At 37.6% G+C, this 16,427-nt stretch overlaps 1 protein-coding gene across 5 annotated transcripts in view; it reads right to left on the bottom strand.

Annotated features, from left to right (window-relative positions):
* Window positions 1-16,427, bottom strand: part of UBR1 (ubiquitin protein ligase E3 component n-recognin 1) — a 168,866-nt gene that overhangs the window by 92,790 nt on the left and 59,649 nt on the right. For 4 of the 5 annotated variants that reach the window (XM_029237186.1, XM_029237188.1, XM_029237187.1 and 1 more), the window contains 2 exons: window positions 9,178-9,308; window positions 995-1,133 (listed from right to left, as the gene is read on the bottom strand). In XM_029237186.1, coding sequence (XP_029093019.1) covers window positions 995-1,133; window positions 9,178-9,308 — 270 coding nt within the window. The remainder of the gene's footprint in view (window positions 1-994; window positions 1,134-9,177; window positions 9,309-16,427) is intronic. The other variant, XM_029237190.1, reaches the window with a different exon arrangement.

The raw sequence follows: 16,427 nt of genomic DNA, 5'->3' as shown, positions 1-16,427 counted from the left end.
TACCACTAGTGGAGAGTTTCTATACTTTAGGATTCTAGATTTCCTGCTTGGCAAGAATGTCAATTATTTACTTATTGTAGTATATTCTATTTCTATCAGATAATAATAAGTTAGGTTTACTAAACTCCTATTATATGTCTTAGATTGTTTTCATGAGTAAACTTAAAATTCTTCATCATGTGTTCCATAACACACTTGTGGTCCACTAGCGGGTTAGAGGTATGGCCAGGATATTGATTCCTCAAGTCCTAGAATCACAATGCTAATTACTAGTGCCATGATGTTTCTTCTACCATCTTACCCTCCTCTTGAGGGTAGGGATTAGGTTAATGTTCCTTCTGCATACCCGAAGAACACATTTTGCTTTGGATGAGTGTTAAATAAAAGCTGAGCCATGCTATCAATATTATTCTTAAAATAGTTTTAAGAGATGATGTTAACTAACCAACTTCTCATAATTCATGCATTTATTCATTCATTCAATAATTATAGAAACAGACTGAGGTTGAGCCGACATTCTTTTTTTTTTTTTTTTTTGGCGGTACACGGGCCTCTCACTGTTGTGGCCCCTCCCATTGCGGAGCACAGGCTCCGGATGCACAGGCTCAGAGGCCATGGCTCACAGGCCCAGCCGCTCCGCAGTATGTGGGATCTTCCCGGACCGGGGCACGAACCTGCGTCCCCTGCGTTGGGAGGCGGACTCTCAACCACTGCGCCACCAGGGAAGCCCGAGCTGACATTCTTAACTACTCTTTGCCAAGTATATTCAGTAACTTTCTAATTATTTAGAACAAAAGAGGAAAATTAGTCATCTTAAACTGTTAAACACACACAGAAAAATCAAGTTTCAACCAATTTACTTAGGCTATAAAGGATAAATGAAGAGGATGGTTGTACCTAACACAATACTAAGGCACTTGGCAAGGGCCAGTCAACACCCAATTTCCAGGAAGCTGATGAAGACAGCATAATAATTCAAATGACACTCACGAACCTCTTTGTCTATGGCAGTGGTGTGCAACTGCGCCTCTGCGAGCTCACAGTCAAGAGCTCTTTGTAGACTGTATATGACATGGTCATATGAATGGTGTTCATCATTGAAAAGGACACAGTAGTAGCTATCATTTTTCTCTCTGTTTTAAAAAAAAGATATATATTCAGACACTGCAACAAATAAACAAAGGAAAACACGAAATACAGGCTAAAATAATATATGCCATGTGATGAAGCAGCACCATGTAGTTTCCTACGTATGGGAAAGTACCTCTGTAATACTAGTATAGGAGGTGATTTTAAGTGGTACAGTGCCATAAAATTTAAAAACCCTGACAAAAGTATTACCTTTTCGATGTTTGTCCCCCAATTTTTCTAACATTCAGAATTAAAATATTATTCTCAGTAAGTGTCAGTATGTCTTTAACACCATTCTTAAATCTTGCTAATCTCCCACTTCGACAAAAGGAGACAGGCCTCAGGCTCAGAACTTTCAAGCAGGCAACGACAGACAGATTTTATTAACATTTAGTTTTTATTTAACTTATTTTTGTTTTTACCTTCTATTTAAGTGATACTGGTTTTATAGCACATTTAAGTTTTTTTAAAAAAGGTATATAGATTTAAAGTGCCAGAACTACCATTTGACTGAGAGGCCTCAGACAAATCACTTAAGCATTTAATCTTGCTGAGATGACAGTAGCTTTTCCACCTCTAAGAAGAGTATAATATCTACATTTGAGAGTGGTGTGAGGATCTTATAAAATATGTGAAAATGGCTGTCATGGGCTACACAAATGTCAGAAGTTATTATCAGTTTTAAACAGTTTATAATAATCTTTCACTAAATACTCAATTGATCCTCATAACTCTAAGAGGCAGCTTTTCTCAGGCCTCTTATACCTTAGGAAATAGAGGCTCAAAAAGACTTCTCTATGGTCCCAAAGCCAATAAGCAGTGAGAATTAGAACTCAGATCTGTGAATTTGAAGTCCAGTGCGGTCTACATACATGACCACACTCAAGCAACCCACCCTTTTTAGACAGGCATATTGCTAGTATTATGTTTACCAACACAAAGTTTCTTAAAGCATTTAACTGATGCTATCAAAATATCTGAAATTAAAACCTTTGTGGACACAATCTCTGATGATCGTTATTTTTATAAACAGTTTATGGCCCAGCAAAAGTCAAAACAATACATTTAATGTTTTTAAAAATTGAAATTCTTAATTCTCTCTCATAGAATAATACAAATACACCCAATAAACTAAAAAAACTGTACTTAGGTTTGTGAAACTCCTAATATTACTCAGGTAGAAAAATTCCTACAAGCCCCAAACTGTATTTCATATCAGGTCTAGAATTCTCTTTTGCATTTGTAAATTAAGAGCAAATATTACTGTCACTAAAAGACTTATGGTTGTTAGAAATTGCTGGGTTTTAGCTAAAAAAAAACTGTTAAGGGAATTCCCTTGTGGCGCAGTGGTTAAGAATCTGCCTGCCAATGCAGGGGACATGGGTTCCAGCCCTGGTCCGGGAAGATCCCACATGCCGCAGAGCAACTAAGCCCGTGTGCCACAACTACTGAGGCTGCGCTCTAGAACCCATGAGCCACAACTACGGAGCCCGCAAGCCACAACTACTGAAGCCCATGCATCTAGAGTCTGTGCTCCGCAACAAAGCAAGCCACTGCAATGAGAAGTCTACGCACCACAATGAAGAGCAGCCCCCGTGCACCTCAACGAAGAGCAGCCCCTGCTCGCCGCAACTGGAGAAAGCCCGCGGGCGGCAACGAAGACCCAATGCAGACAACAATAAATAATAAATAAACTTTTAAAAAAACAACTGTTGGGGCTTCCCTGGTGGCGAAGTGGTTGAGAGTCCACCTGCCGATGCAGGGGACACGGGTTCGTGCCCCGGTCTGGAAAGATCCCACATGCCACGGAGCGGCTGGGCCCGTGAGCCATGGCCGCTGAGCCTGCGCGTTCGGAGCCTGTGCTCCGCAACAGGAGAGGCCACAACAGTGAGAGGCCCGCGTACCGAAAAAAAAACACAAAAAACTGTTAAATCCCTACACCTGAAATAAATCTAGATCCCAAAGCACAGGGCAAAGGGCTATCTCCTTATTCCTACCATCAAATATTTTAAATTTTTTTAAATTAATTAATTTATGTATTTTTGGCTGCGTTGGGTCTTTGGTGCAGTGTGCAGGCTTCTCATTGTGTTGGCTTCTCTTGTTCCAGTGCATGGGCTCTAGGCACACGGGCTTCAGTAGTCGTGGAACATGGGATCTCAAGTGCAGGCTCAGGGCTTCCCTGGTGGCGCAGTGGTTGAGAGTCCACCTGCCGATGCAGGGGACACGGGTTCATGCCCCGGTCCGGGAAGATCCCATGTGCCGCGGAGCGGCTGGCCCCTGAGCCATGGCCACTGAGCCTGCGCGTCCGGAGCCTGTGCTCCACAACGAGACGCCACAACAGTGAGAGGCCAGCATACCAAAAAATAAAAAATAAAAAAAATTAAGTGCAGGCTCAGTAGTTGTGGCACATGGGTTTAGTTGCTCCACGGCATGTGGGATCTTCCTGGACCAGGGCTCACATCCGTGTCCCCTGCATTGGCAGGTGGATTGTTAACCACTGCACCACCAGGGAACCCCCATCAAAATATTTTCTTTTCTTTTTCTTCTTTTTCTTTTCTTTTTTTTTAAATTTAATTGTATTTTTTTATACAGCAAGCTCTTATTAGTCATCCATTTTATACACATCAGTGAATACATGTCAATCCCAATCTCCCAATTCATCACACCATCCCCCCACTCCCAGCTGCTTTCCCCCCTTGGTGTCCATACGTTTGTTCTCTACATCTGTGTCTCTATTTTTGCCCTGCAAACTGGTTCATCTCTATCATTTTTCTAGGTTCCACAGATATGTGTTAATATACCATATTTGTTTTTCTCTTTCTGGCTTACTTCACTCTCTATGACAGTCTCTTGATTCACCCACGTCTCCACAAATGACTCAATTTCGTTCCTTTTTATGGTTGAGTAATATTCCATTGCATACAGGTACCACATCTTCTTTATCCATTCGTCTGTCGATGGGCATTTAGGTTGCTTCCATAACCTGGCTACTGGAAATAGTGCAGCAATGAACATTGGGGCGCATGTGTCTTTTTGAATTATGGTTTTCTCTGGGTATATGCCCAGTAGTGGGATTGCTGGGTCATATGTTAATTCTATTTTCAGTTTTTTAATGAACCTCCATACTGTTCTCCATAGTGGCTGTATCAATTTACATTCCCGCCAACAGTGCAAGAGGGCCCCCTTTTCTCCACACCCTCTCCAGCATTTGTTGTTTGTAGATTTTCTGATGATGCCCATTCTGACTGGTGTCAGGTGATACCTCATTGTAGTTTTGATTTGCATTTCTCTAATGATTAGTGGATGTTGAGCAGCTTTTCATGTGCTTCTTAGCCACCTGTATGTCCTCTTTGGAGAAATGTCTATTTAGGTGTTCTGCCCATTTTCTGATTGGGTTGTTTTTTTAATATTGAGCAGCATGAGCTGTTTATATATGTTGGAGATTAATCCTTTGTCTGTTGATTTGTCTACGAGTATGTTTTCCCATTCTGAGGGTTGTCTTTTCGACTTGTGTGTAGTTTCCTTTGCTTTGCAAAAGCTTTTAAGTTTCATTAGGTCCCATTTGTTTATTTTTGTTTTTATTTCCATTACTCTAGGAGGTGGATCAAAAAAGATCTCGCTGTGCTTAATGCCAAAGAGTGTTCTTCCTATGTTTTCCTCTAAGAGTTTTATAGTGTCCAGTCTTACATTTAGGTCTCTAATCCATTTTGAGTTTAATTTTGTGTATGGTGTTAGGGAGTGTTCTAATTTCATTCTTTTACATGTAGCTGTCCAGTTTCCCCAGTACAACTTATTGAAGAGACTCTCTTTTCTCCATTGTATATCCTTGCCTTCTTTGTCATAGATTAGTTGACAATAAGTGCATGGGGTTATCTCTGGGCTTTCTATCCTGTTCCATTGATCTATGTTTCTGTTTTTGTGCCACTACCATATTGTCTTGATTACTGTAGCTTTGTAGTCTAGTCTGAAGTCAGGGAGTCTGATTCCCCCAGCTCTGCTTTTTTCCCTCAAGACTGCTTTGGCTATTTGGGGTCTTCTGTGTCTCCATACAAAATTTAAGGTTTTTTGTTCTAGTTCTGTAAAAAATGCCATTGGTAATTTGATAGGGATTGCATTGAATCTGTAGATTGCTTTGGGTAGTATAGTCATTTTCACAGTATTGATTCTTCCAATCCAAGAACATGGTATATCTATCTCTCCATCTGTTGGTATCATCTTTAATTTCTTTCAACACTGCCTTATAGTTTTCTGCATACAGGTCTTTTGTCTCCCTAGGTCAGTTTATTCCTAGGTATTTTATTCTTTTTGTTGCAATGGTAAATGGGACTGTTTCTTAATTTCTCTTTCAGATTTTTCATCATCTGAAGGAATGATGAAAAATCATTGTATAGGATGATGTGTATACGAATGCAAGAGATTTCTGTGCATTAATGTTGTATCCTGGAACTTTACCAAATACATTAATTAGCTCTAATAGTTTTCTGGTGGCATCTTTAGGATTCTCAATGTATACTATCATGTCATCTGCAAACAGTGACAGTTTTACTTCTTCTTTTCCAATTTGTATTCCTTTTATTTCTTTTTCTTCTCTGGTTGCCTTGGCTAGGACTTCCAAAATTATGTTGAATAACAGTGGTGAGGGTAGACATCCTTGTCTCATTCCTCATCTTAGAGGAAATGCTTTCAGTTTTTCACCATTGAGAATGATGTTTGCTGTGGGTTTGTCATATATGGCCTTTATTATGTTGAGGTAGTTCCCTCTATGCCCACTTTCTGGAAAGTATTTATCATAAATGGGTGTTGAATTTTGTCAAAAGCTTTTTCTGCATCTATTGAGATGATCATATGGTTTTTATTCTTCAATTTGCTAATATGCTGTATTACATTGATTGATTTGCATATACTGAAGAATCCTTGCATCCCTAGGATAAATCCCACTTGATCGTGGTGTATGATCCTTTTTATGTGTTGTTGGATTCTGTTTGCTAGTATTTTGTTGAGGATTTTTGCATCTATATTCATCAGTGATATTGGTCTGTAATTTTCTTTTTTTGTAGTATCTTTGTCTGGTTTTGGTATCAGGATGATGGTGGCCTCATAGAATGAGTTTTGGAGCTTTCCTTCCTCTGCTATTTTTTGGAAGAGTTTGAGAAGGATGGGTGTCAGCTCTTCTCTAAATGTTTGACAAAATTCACGTGTGAAACCATCTGGTCCTGGACGTTTGTTAGAAGATTTTTAATCACAGTTTCAACTTCATTACTTGTGATTGGTCTGTTCATATTTTCTATTTCTTCCTGGTTCAGTCTTGGAAGGTTATACCTTTCTAAGAATTTGTCCATTTCTTCTAGGTTGTCTATTTTATTGGCATAGTTGTTTGTCGTAATCTCTTATAATCCTTTGTATTTCTGCCATGTCAGTTGTGATTTCTCCTTTGTCATTTCTAATTTTATTGATTTGAGTCCGCTCCCTCTTTTTCTTGATGAGTCTGGCTAATGGTTTATCAATTTTGTTTATCTTCTCAAAGAACCAGCTTTTAGTTCTATTGATCTTTGCTACTGTTTTCTTTGTTTCTATTTCATTTATTTCTGCTCTGATCTTTATGATTTCTTTCCTTCTGCTAACTTTGGGTTTGGTTTGTTTTTCTTTCTCTAGCTCCTTTAGGTGTAATGTTAGATTGTTACTTGTTTTTGAGGTAGGCTTGTATAGCTATAAACTTCCCTCTTAGAACTGCTTTTGCTGCCTCCCATAGGTTTTGGATCATCGTGTTTTCATTGTCACTTGTCTCTAGGTATTTTTTTATTTCCTCTTTAATTTCCTCAGTGATCTCTTGGTTATTTAGTAACGTAGTGTTTAGCCTCCATGTGTTTGTGCTTTTTACATTTTTTTCCCCTGTAATTGATTTCTAATCTCATACCGTTGTGGTCAGAAAAGATGCTTGATATGATTTCAATTTTCTTAAATTTACTTAGGCTTGATTTGTGACCCAAGATGTGACCTATCCTGGAGAATGTTCCATGCACACTTGAGAAGAAAGTGTAATCTGCTGTTTTTGGATGGAATGTCCTATAAATATCAATTAGATCTATCTGGTCTATTGCGTCATTTAAAGCTTGGGTTTCCTTATTAATTTTCTGTTTGAATGGTCTGTCCATTGGTGTTAATGAGATGTTAAAGTCCCTCACTATTATTGTGTTACTGTCGATTTCCTCTTTTAGAGCTGTTAGCAGTTGCCTTATGTATTGAGGTGCTCCTATGTTGGATGCATATATATTTATAATTGTTATATCTTCTTCTTGGATCGATCCCTTGATCATTATGTAGTGTCCTTCCTTGTCTCTTGTAACATCCTTTATTTTAAAGTCTATTTTATCTGATATGAGTATTGCTACTCCAGCTTTCTTTTGATTTCCATTTGCATGGAATATCTTTTTCCATCCCCTCACTTTCAGTCTGTATGTGTCCCTAGGTCTGAAGTGGGTTCTTGTAGACAGCATATGTACGGGTCTTGTTTTTGTATCCATTCAGCGAGCCTGTGTCTTTTGGTTGTAGTATTTAATCCATTCACATTTAAGGTAATTATTGATATGCATATTCCTATGACCATTTTCTTAATTGTTTTGGGTTTGTTTTTGTAGGTCCTTTTCTTCTCTTGTGTTTCCCACTTAGAGAATTTCCTTTAGCATTTGTTGTAGAGCTGGTTTGGTGGTGCTGAATTCTCTTAGCTCTTGCTTGTCTGTAAAGCTTTTGATTTCTCCATCGAATCTGAATGAGATCCTTGCAGGGTAGAGTAATCTTGGTTGTAGGTTCTTCCCTTTCATCGCTTTAAGTATATCATGCCACTCCCTTCTGGCTTGTAGAGTTTCTGCTGAGAAATCAGCTGTTAACCTTATAGGAATTCCCTTGTATGTTATTTGTTGTTTTTCCCTTGCTGCTTCCAATAATTTTTCTTTGTCTTTAATTTTTGCCAATTTGATTACTATGTGTCTCGATGTGTTTCTCCTTTGGTTTATCCTATATGGGACTCTCTGCCTTTCCTGGATTTGGGTGGCTCTTTCCTTTCCCATGTTAGGGAAGCTTTCGACTATAATCTCTTCAAATATTTTCTCGGGTCCTTTCCTCTCTCTTCTCCTTCTGGGACCCCTATAATGCAAATGTTGTTGCGTTTAATGTTGTCCCAGAGGTCTCTTAGGTTGTCTTCATTTCTTTTCATTCTTTTTTCTTTATTCTGTTCCACAGCAGTGAATTCCACCATTCTGTCTTCCAGGTCACTTATCCATTCTTCTGCCTCAGTTATTCTGTTATTGATTCCTTCTAGTGTAGTTTTCATTTCAGTTATTGTATTGTTCATCTCTTTTTATTTGTTCTTTAATTCTTCTAGGTCTTCGTTAAACATTTCTTGCATCTTCTCGATCTTTGCCTCCATTCTTTTTCCAAGGTCTTGGATCGCCTTCACTATCATTATTCTGAATTCTTTTTTTGGAAGGTTGCCTATCTCCACTTCATTTAGTTGTTTTTCTGGGGTTTTATCTTGTTCCTTCATCTGGTACATAGCCCTCTGCCTTTTCATCTCATCTATTTTTCTGTGAATGTGGCCCCCATCAAAACTTCTGATCAAGAAAATAGCTAAAGACTTGGACTAAAGGGAGACACAGTATTCCGAAGTCCCCACCTTTGTTCACAAACCTCTCAGAGAACCTGGAAGTTGGTCCAGGCCAGTATCACACTGGGCAATTTACTCCCTACTGGGATGAATGGCTGCTAGGACCTTGTAAATCATTTAGAACAAGACCCCCAAAATGTGCTTTCTTAAAAATCTGAAGCTCCTGATTAGGCTCTTCCTTTGGCTTAACTTCTGTATAGTGTCTTAAGAGACCATCTCATATAAATGGGCATTTTGGAAGTATTTCAATGAGGCAATTCTCTATAAAATCTTCATAATGATAGTTAAGTTAAAGCAGTAAATAACAACAAAGACATTTTTCAAACACCCATTTTGCAATATAAATAACCATCATGAAAACTTCTCCCTTTAAAAAAATCCCCCACCTTATCTGGAGTTGAGGAGGCAGTTCTTTTTCCTCTTCCCATACAGTCATTTCTACAATGTATTTTATCACTGAAGGGAATATTTTCCTGGCTTGGGCAATTACTTCTTCATTCAACGGACAGCATAAGTTCTGCAAGAAAGTATAGAAAAACATACTACCAATGTTGTATACAAGTAAGTGGATGAGAAAGATAATGTTATTAATTTATAGCAATAATTTCAATGAGTTCATTTACACCATCCTCCAGGAATGAATTTAACTTCAACTCAAGAGGCTGCTATTCACATCGGTTTAGCTTAACTCCTTGTGGCCAAGTTGGTGCTACAGATGACAGAAAGGCAAGAAGGCAAAACCACAGAGGTCTCCTTTATGATGCTCTTCATTATGAATGTTCTTCCCTGCCTGAATAATTATATCATCAGAGAACAATGAGTTATAGGGAGTAGTTATCCCCTCCAGCTGACAAAAACTTTTCTCACTAATTTATTTCAACTGATCTTTATAGCCACTCTGTTAAGGCAGAAAATTAAAGGCATTTAAAAGATAAAGGTCCCATCCAAGGTCAAAGAACCTCTAAACAGATATAAAAAGCAAGACTAAAATCTGGGCTTTTGACTCCCATGGGGGAAAAAAAACGTTAATTTCATTACAAAATACCACTTCCTTAATAAAAGGCCTGTTCAAACCAATTAGCTAAAAAAAAACACATTTAAATGCTCTATGTCATAAACCATTATGGAAATGCAAATCAAAACCACAATGAGATACCTCTTCATACTTGCTAAGGTGTCTATAATCAAAAAGGGAGATAACAATAAGTATTGGCCAGGATGTGGAGATATTTGAACCCTATACACTGCTGGTGGAAATGTAAAATGGTTCAATTTGGAAAACAGTCTGAGAGATGCTCAAAATGTTAAGTATAGTTACCATATGACCCAGCAATTCTACTCCTAGATATCTACCCAAGAAGTATGAAAACATGTATCTGCACAAAAACTTGTATACAAATATTTGTAGCAGCATTACTCATAATAGCCAGAAAGTGGAAATGACCTAAATTTCCATAAACTGAAGAATGGATAAATAAAATGGTATGTAATCCATACAATGGAATATTATTTGGTCATTAAAAAAAAGAATGAAGTACATGTTAAAAAAGCACTAGAGTTATACTTTAAATGGGTGAATTCTTTAATACATTATGCAAGTTACAGCCCAATAAGATGTTTAAACAAAGCAGTAAGCAGGAAAAGAAACATAGTAGCTCTTTAAGACACACACACACACACACAAACACACACACACACACACAATCCACTAGAAATTCAGTACAATGCTTTTAATATTCAATTTTAACCTACCTGCTATAGACCGTACTAATGAACTGTATTTTATTCTGTGGTGACCAAAACATTAACCTACACATTTATTCTTTTGCACCTATTCTTTCTCACTCCCCAATGCTTTATTATTTTAATTTCTACCATCTCCTCAATATGTCACCTTTCCTCTGGAGATTTTGCTCAGAAGCTTTTGCTAGAGAGAGAGAAAATAGAGTGCCAAAGGTACTAAGAGAAATATTAATCCACTATGTTCCTATTTCTTATCTTTTTTAGCTCAATATTTCCTTTCAATTCCTGAGAAAAGTAGTCTGAATTAAAGAGTTAAGAGAATCTACTCATTACTTCCATACTGTATCTAGCAGAGGCTAAGTTCTTCAGAAGAGGTCTGGTAAGTACAGAAGAAACTTTTTTTTTTTTTAATTTATTTTTTGGTTGTGTTGGGTCTTCGTTGCTGCACGCGGGATTCCTCTAGTTGTGGCGAGCAGGGGCTACTCTTCATTGCAGCACGCGGGCTTCTCATTGTGGTGGTTTCTCTTGTTGTGGAGCACGGGCCCTAAAGCACACGGGCTTCAGGAATTGTGGAGCGTGGGCTCAGTAGTTGTGGCTCACAGGCTCCAGAGCGCAGGCTCAGTACTTGTGGTGCACAGGCTTAGTTGTTCCAAGACATGTGGGATCTTCCCGGACCAGGGATAGAACCCATGTCCCCTGCACTGGCAGGCAGATTCTTAACCACTGCGCCAGCAGGGAAGTCCAAGTACAGAAGAAACTTTAAAATAAATCATTTATAGCTTAGAAAATAAGAAGGTCCATTAGAGGGAACAAAAGGGTGATAATCAAAATAGATTTTAAAAAGCCTTAATAATTAACCCAGAAATGTACTGCAGGACTAGAAAGAAACTTCTCTTAAATACACTTTAAGAGATACTGCCAAATGCTGGATGATGGGCTGATTAGTATCAGCCAGGTCTAATTACATTTGGTAAATCCCTATTATGGTTGGCACAATGCCACACACCTGGCAGAGTATGGATTTCACATTCACCAAAGCAGAGATGAAACAAATGCGAAGTACAAAGGACTGTTGGGTGGCAATTGATTAGTTATATGCTAGCCATAAATGTCCTTCTCTCACATCTAGATCATGAATCAGATCTAGAGTCATTGCAGAATATCCAGATTTACCTTCAGAATAAGAATGAATGACCAACTACCTTTGGAATCTAGTTAGAAATCCAAAGAAATCCAAGAAGATCAGGTTAGTTCAGGACTAAATTCAGTGTACTGAGACCATATGACTCAGGAAAACCACCAACAGACTGGAATCCCATGATGTAGGAAGAGGGAAGCTAGTTTTGTAAACTCAATGAGCAATTTAACTCCCAAGGATTCTTCAGCTACTTAACACAAAACAGTACAAAAACAATTTTCTAGAATGTTAGTTATGGAATGAAGAGGATATAAAAATCAAGCCACAAAGCCCTCTGACTATATGCTAAAATATTCCAATACCCTTTAAAAAAATATCAGAGGAGGAAATGGAAATAATCAGAATGAAAAGGGTTCTTAAAACACAAACAAGAGGGACTTCCCTGGTGGTACAGTGGTTAAGAATTCGCCTGCCAATGCAGGGGACACAGGTTCGAGCCCTGGTCCGGGAAGATCCCACATGCCATGGAGCAACTAAGCCTGTGCGCCCCAACTACTGAGCCTGCACTCTAGAGCCTGTGAGCCACAACTACTGAAGCCTGCGCAACTCTAGCCTTTGCTCTGCAACAGAGACAAGCCACCCCAATGAGAAGCCCACACACCACAATGAAGAGTAGCCCCTCCTCGCCCCAACAAGAGAAAGCCTGTGTGCAGCAATGAGGACCCAATGCAGCCAAAAATAAATAAATAAATTTATTTAAAAAAAAAAAAAAAGAAAGAAACCAGAAACAAGAGAATGAATAGAAAGGGACATCTGGTGATATTTAATCAAGCAAATTTTTTATTTGTCAAATGAAGGAATAATCATTTGGAATCAGGACAAATAAATGAGTAAGAGAGAAGAGGCAATCTAAAAATAGAGGGCTGAGGGACTTCCTCGTGGTCCAGTGGGTAAGACTCTGCACTCCCAATGCAGGGGGCCCGGGTTCGATTCCTGGTTGGGGAACTAGATCCTGAACGCATGCCACAACTAAGAGTCTGCATGCCGCACCTAAAGATCCCAAATGCCGCAACTAAGACCCAGAGCAGCCAAAATAAATAAATAAATATTTTTTTAAAAATAAATAAATAAAAATAGAGTGCTGAACGATAAGGTATATGTTAACGATAGGTGAATGGGTAAAGAGTATATGAATATTCTTTGTACTCTATTTTTGCAACTTTTTACAAATTTGGAATTATTTCCAAATTCAAGGTTAAAAAAAAAAAATGTGCTAGAGCCCAGATCCTAAAGATCTGAATTTTAGTCCCAACTGTCACATTGTCTGGATTACTATGGCTCTTTAATACATTTAAAATATGTTTGATCTATTCACACTCATAACTCTTCAGTTTTTCCTGGCAATTCTCATAAATTTTTCCAGAAGACCTTCTGATTACTTTTGTCAAGTTCCAAAAGAGAATTTGGCTGTTATTCTGATTGGGAATATAATGAATTTATGGACTAATTTTGGAAAAACTTTTATCGTTTGTAATACTGAAACTTCCAATCCAAGAATGAAATGTGTCTTCTGATTTTTTGTTTTTCTTACATGCCCATACTCCTACAGGAGTATAGTTTTAAAGTTTTCTTAAAACAGACCTGGCAGATTTCTTCTTGGTTTTTTCCCTAGGTATTTTATTTTTTTTGATGGTATAGCAAATGGGATCTTTTCTTTCACTACATTTTCTAAAAGCTATTGCTTGTAAGGGCATTCAAGAAATATTTTTTCTGTAACAACCTAAGTGCAAAAAGAATTTGAAAAAGAATAGATACATGTATATGTAAATAAATAAATAAAGTGACTTGCCTGAAAAAATAATTTTGTTGAATACATTAAACTATGATTTTTAGTATGTAACTTCCCTAACTAACAACCTAACTAAACTCTACTATAGTTTCCAATTCTTTTTCAGTTAATTTTCTTGGGTTGTCAAGGTATAAATCATGACTATTTTGCCTCCTCTCCAATATTTATGTATTTTAGTTCATTCTGTTTGTCTATTTGACTGACTTCCAGAATAGCGGTAAATAATAAGAGCAATAGTGAATTTCCTTATCCTGTCTCTATCTATAATGGGAATACACTAGTGCTTCATCATCAACCATGATTAACAGCTTTTGATTTGAGGCCAATAATTCTGGAAGAAACTGAAAATCTTATCAAAGAGCTACTTTCCCAAAAAGTGCCAGGCATAAACAGTTTCACAGATGAATTCCAAAAACAGTTCATTCCAGGAATGTAGGCATGATTGTATTATTCTGTCAATCTTGATTTTATCTGTTAGTTTTATTTAGGCTTTCAGCATAACAATTATTAATACAACTGATTTATAAATTCCATATTATGTCAGATCTGAAGTCAACATAATGTTGGCTTTATATAACAAATTTGGAAATTTTCCCTCTTCTGCCCTCTGTGTTCAGGAACAATTTGTATGTTTTTGTTATTTGTGTAGTGTTTAAGTAATCGAGTGATTTTTATTTATTTTTTATCTTTTTTTTAAATACAGAGAAACAGAGAAACCGGTATAATAAAAACAACTTTTACCTAAATTTAGTAACTCTTTTTTCCACATATGCTTCCTTTTTTGTTGCTTATTTTAAGGTAAAAAAGAGTCATCATGATATTTTACTCCTAAATAATATTGATTGATTGATTGACTGATTGATTGATTTTTTGTGGTACGCGGGCCTCTCACTGTTGTGGCCTCTCCTGTTGCGGAGCACAGGCTCTGGACGTGCAGGCTCAGTGGCCATGGCTCACGGGCCCAGCCACTCCGCGGCATGTGGGATCTTCCTGGACCGGGGCATGAACCCGTGTCCCCTGCATCAGCAGGCGGACTCTCAACCACTGCGCCACCAGAGAAGCCCTTTAATATGTATTTAACATGGACATTTCCTTATATAATCTTAATATCCTTATTATAATCTAATAACATTAACAATAACTTTTAAATATTATCTGATATCTTGACCATATTCAAGTTTCCTAATTATTCCCCAAATGTCTATCACATTTGGTTATTCCTCGAGTCATTTACATCTAAATGAATCTCTCATGCCCACCCCTTGACTTTTGTTCTTCATGACTGAGGTCAGGCCAATTTTTCCTATAAAAAGTCCTACATTCTAGATTTATCTTGAAATGTCCTATATATATTTATCTTCCTTGCGGTATTCTTTATCTTGTTCATCTCTCCCCTGTATTTCTATAAACTAGAAGTTAGATCTCAAGGCTTTATTAAGTTCAGGTAAAACATTTTTAGCAAGAATATGTCATTAGTAAGACTATGTACTTCAATTTCTTAGCAGCTTGAGATAAATTCACATACCATATAATTCACTAAAAATATACTATTCAATGGTTTTTATGTGCAGCTATTACCACAGTCAGTTTTAGAACATTTTCATCAACTCAAAAAAACATACAAGGGCTTCACTGGTGGCACAGTGGTTGAGAGTCCGCCTGCCGATGCAGGGGACACGGGTTCGTGCCTTGGTCTGGGAAGATCCCACATGCCGCGGAGCGGCTGGGCCCGTGAGCCATGGCCACTGAGCCGGAGCGTCCGGAGCCTGTGCTCCGCAACGGGAGAGACCACAACAGTGAGAGGCCCGCATACCGCAAAAAAAAAAAAAAAATACAAAAAACCTTTAATGATCGCACCCACAAGGTCTCCATCCTCATAGACCTAAAAAATCACTAATCTAGTTTTTGTCCCTACGGATGTTCTATTCTGGACATTTCATATAACTGAAATCATGTAGTATGTGGTCTTTTGTAACTGGCTTCTTTCACTTAGCATAATGTTTTCAGAGAGTTCCTCTAAATTGAAGTATGTTTCAGCACTTTATTCCCCTTTATAACCAAATAATATTCCACTGTAATGGATATAACCTAACCACATTTGCTTATCCATTTATCAGTTGATGAACATTTGGATTGTTTCTAATTTTTATTAAGAATAATAATACTATTCTATTATTGTATAACACTGTTTTATTATAATAATAACACTATTATGAATAATGCTATGAACTTTCATGTATAAATAATTATTTGAACACCTGTTTTCAATTATTTTGAGTCTGTCTAGGAGTCGAATTGCTGGGGCATGTAGTAACTCTACATTTCACAGGTTGAAGAACTGCCTCTTTCCAAAGTGGGTGCACCATTTTACATTTCCACCAGCAGTGTCTGAGGGTTCGAATAACACTTGTTATTACCTGCTTCTTGATTATAGCCATTAGCGGGTATTAAGAAGTATTTCATTATGGTTTTGGTTTGCATTTCTCTAATGACTTATGATGTTGAGCATCTTTTCATGTGCTTATTGGTTATTTTGTATATTCTCTGAAGAAACTCATATTCAGATCCTTTGCCCATTTTAAAAACTGGGTTGTGAAGAATTCCCCGGCTGTCCAGTTAGGACTCTGTGCTTTAACTGTAGAGGGCACAGGTTCAACCCCTGGTTGGGGAACTAAGATCCTGCAAGTCACACAGTGAAATGAAATGAAATAAAATAAAATAATAAAATGCCATCACTAAAAAAAAAGAAAAAAAAACTGGGTTGCTTTTTTATTTTTAAGTTTTAAGAGTTCTTTGTAAGTTCAACATACCAGTTCCTTTTATCGGATAATATGACTTGCAAATATCTCTCTCTCATTCTGTGTACTATCTTCTCACTTTCTTGGTAGTGTCCTTTGGAACATAAA

The sequence above is a fragment of the Monodon monoceros genome, unplaced genomic scaffold, assembly GCF_005190385.1.
Source record: "Monodon monoceros isolate NGI ecotype Baffin Bay Population unplaced genomic scaffold, NGI_Narwhal_1 Super_Scaffold_21, whole genome shotgun sequence".
NCBI lineage: Eukaryota > Metazoa > Chordata > Mammalia > Artiodactyla > Monodontidae > Monodon > Monodon monoceros.
This window is presented reverse-complemented; position numbering and strand designations above follow the sequence as displayed.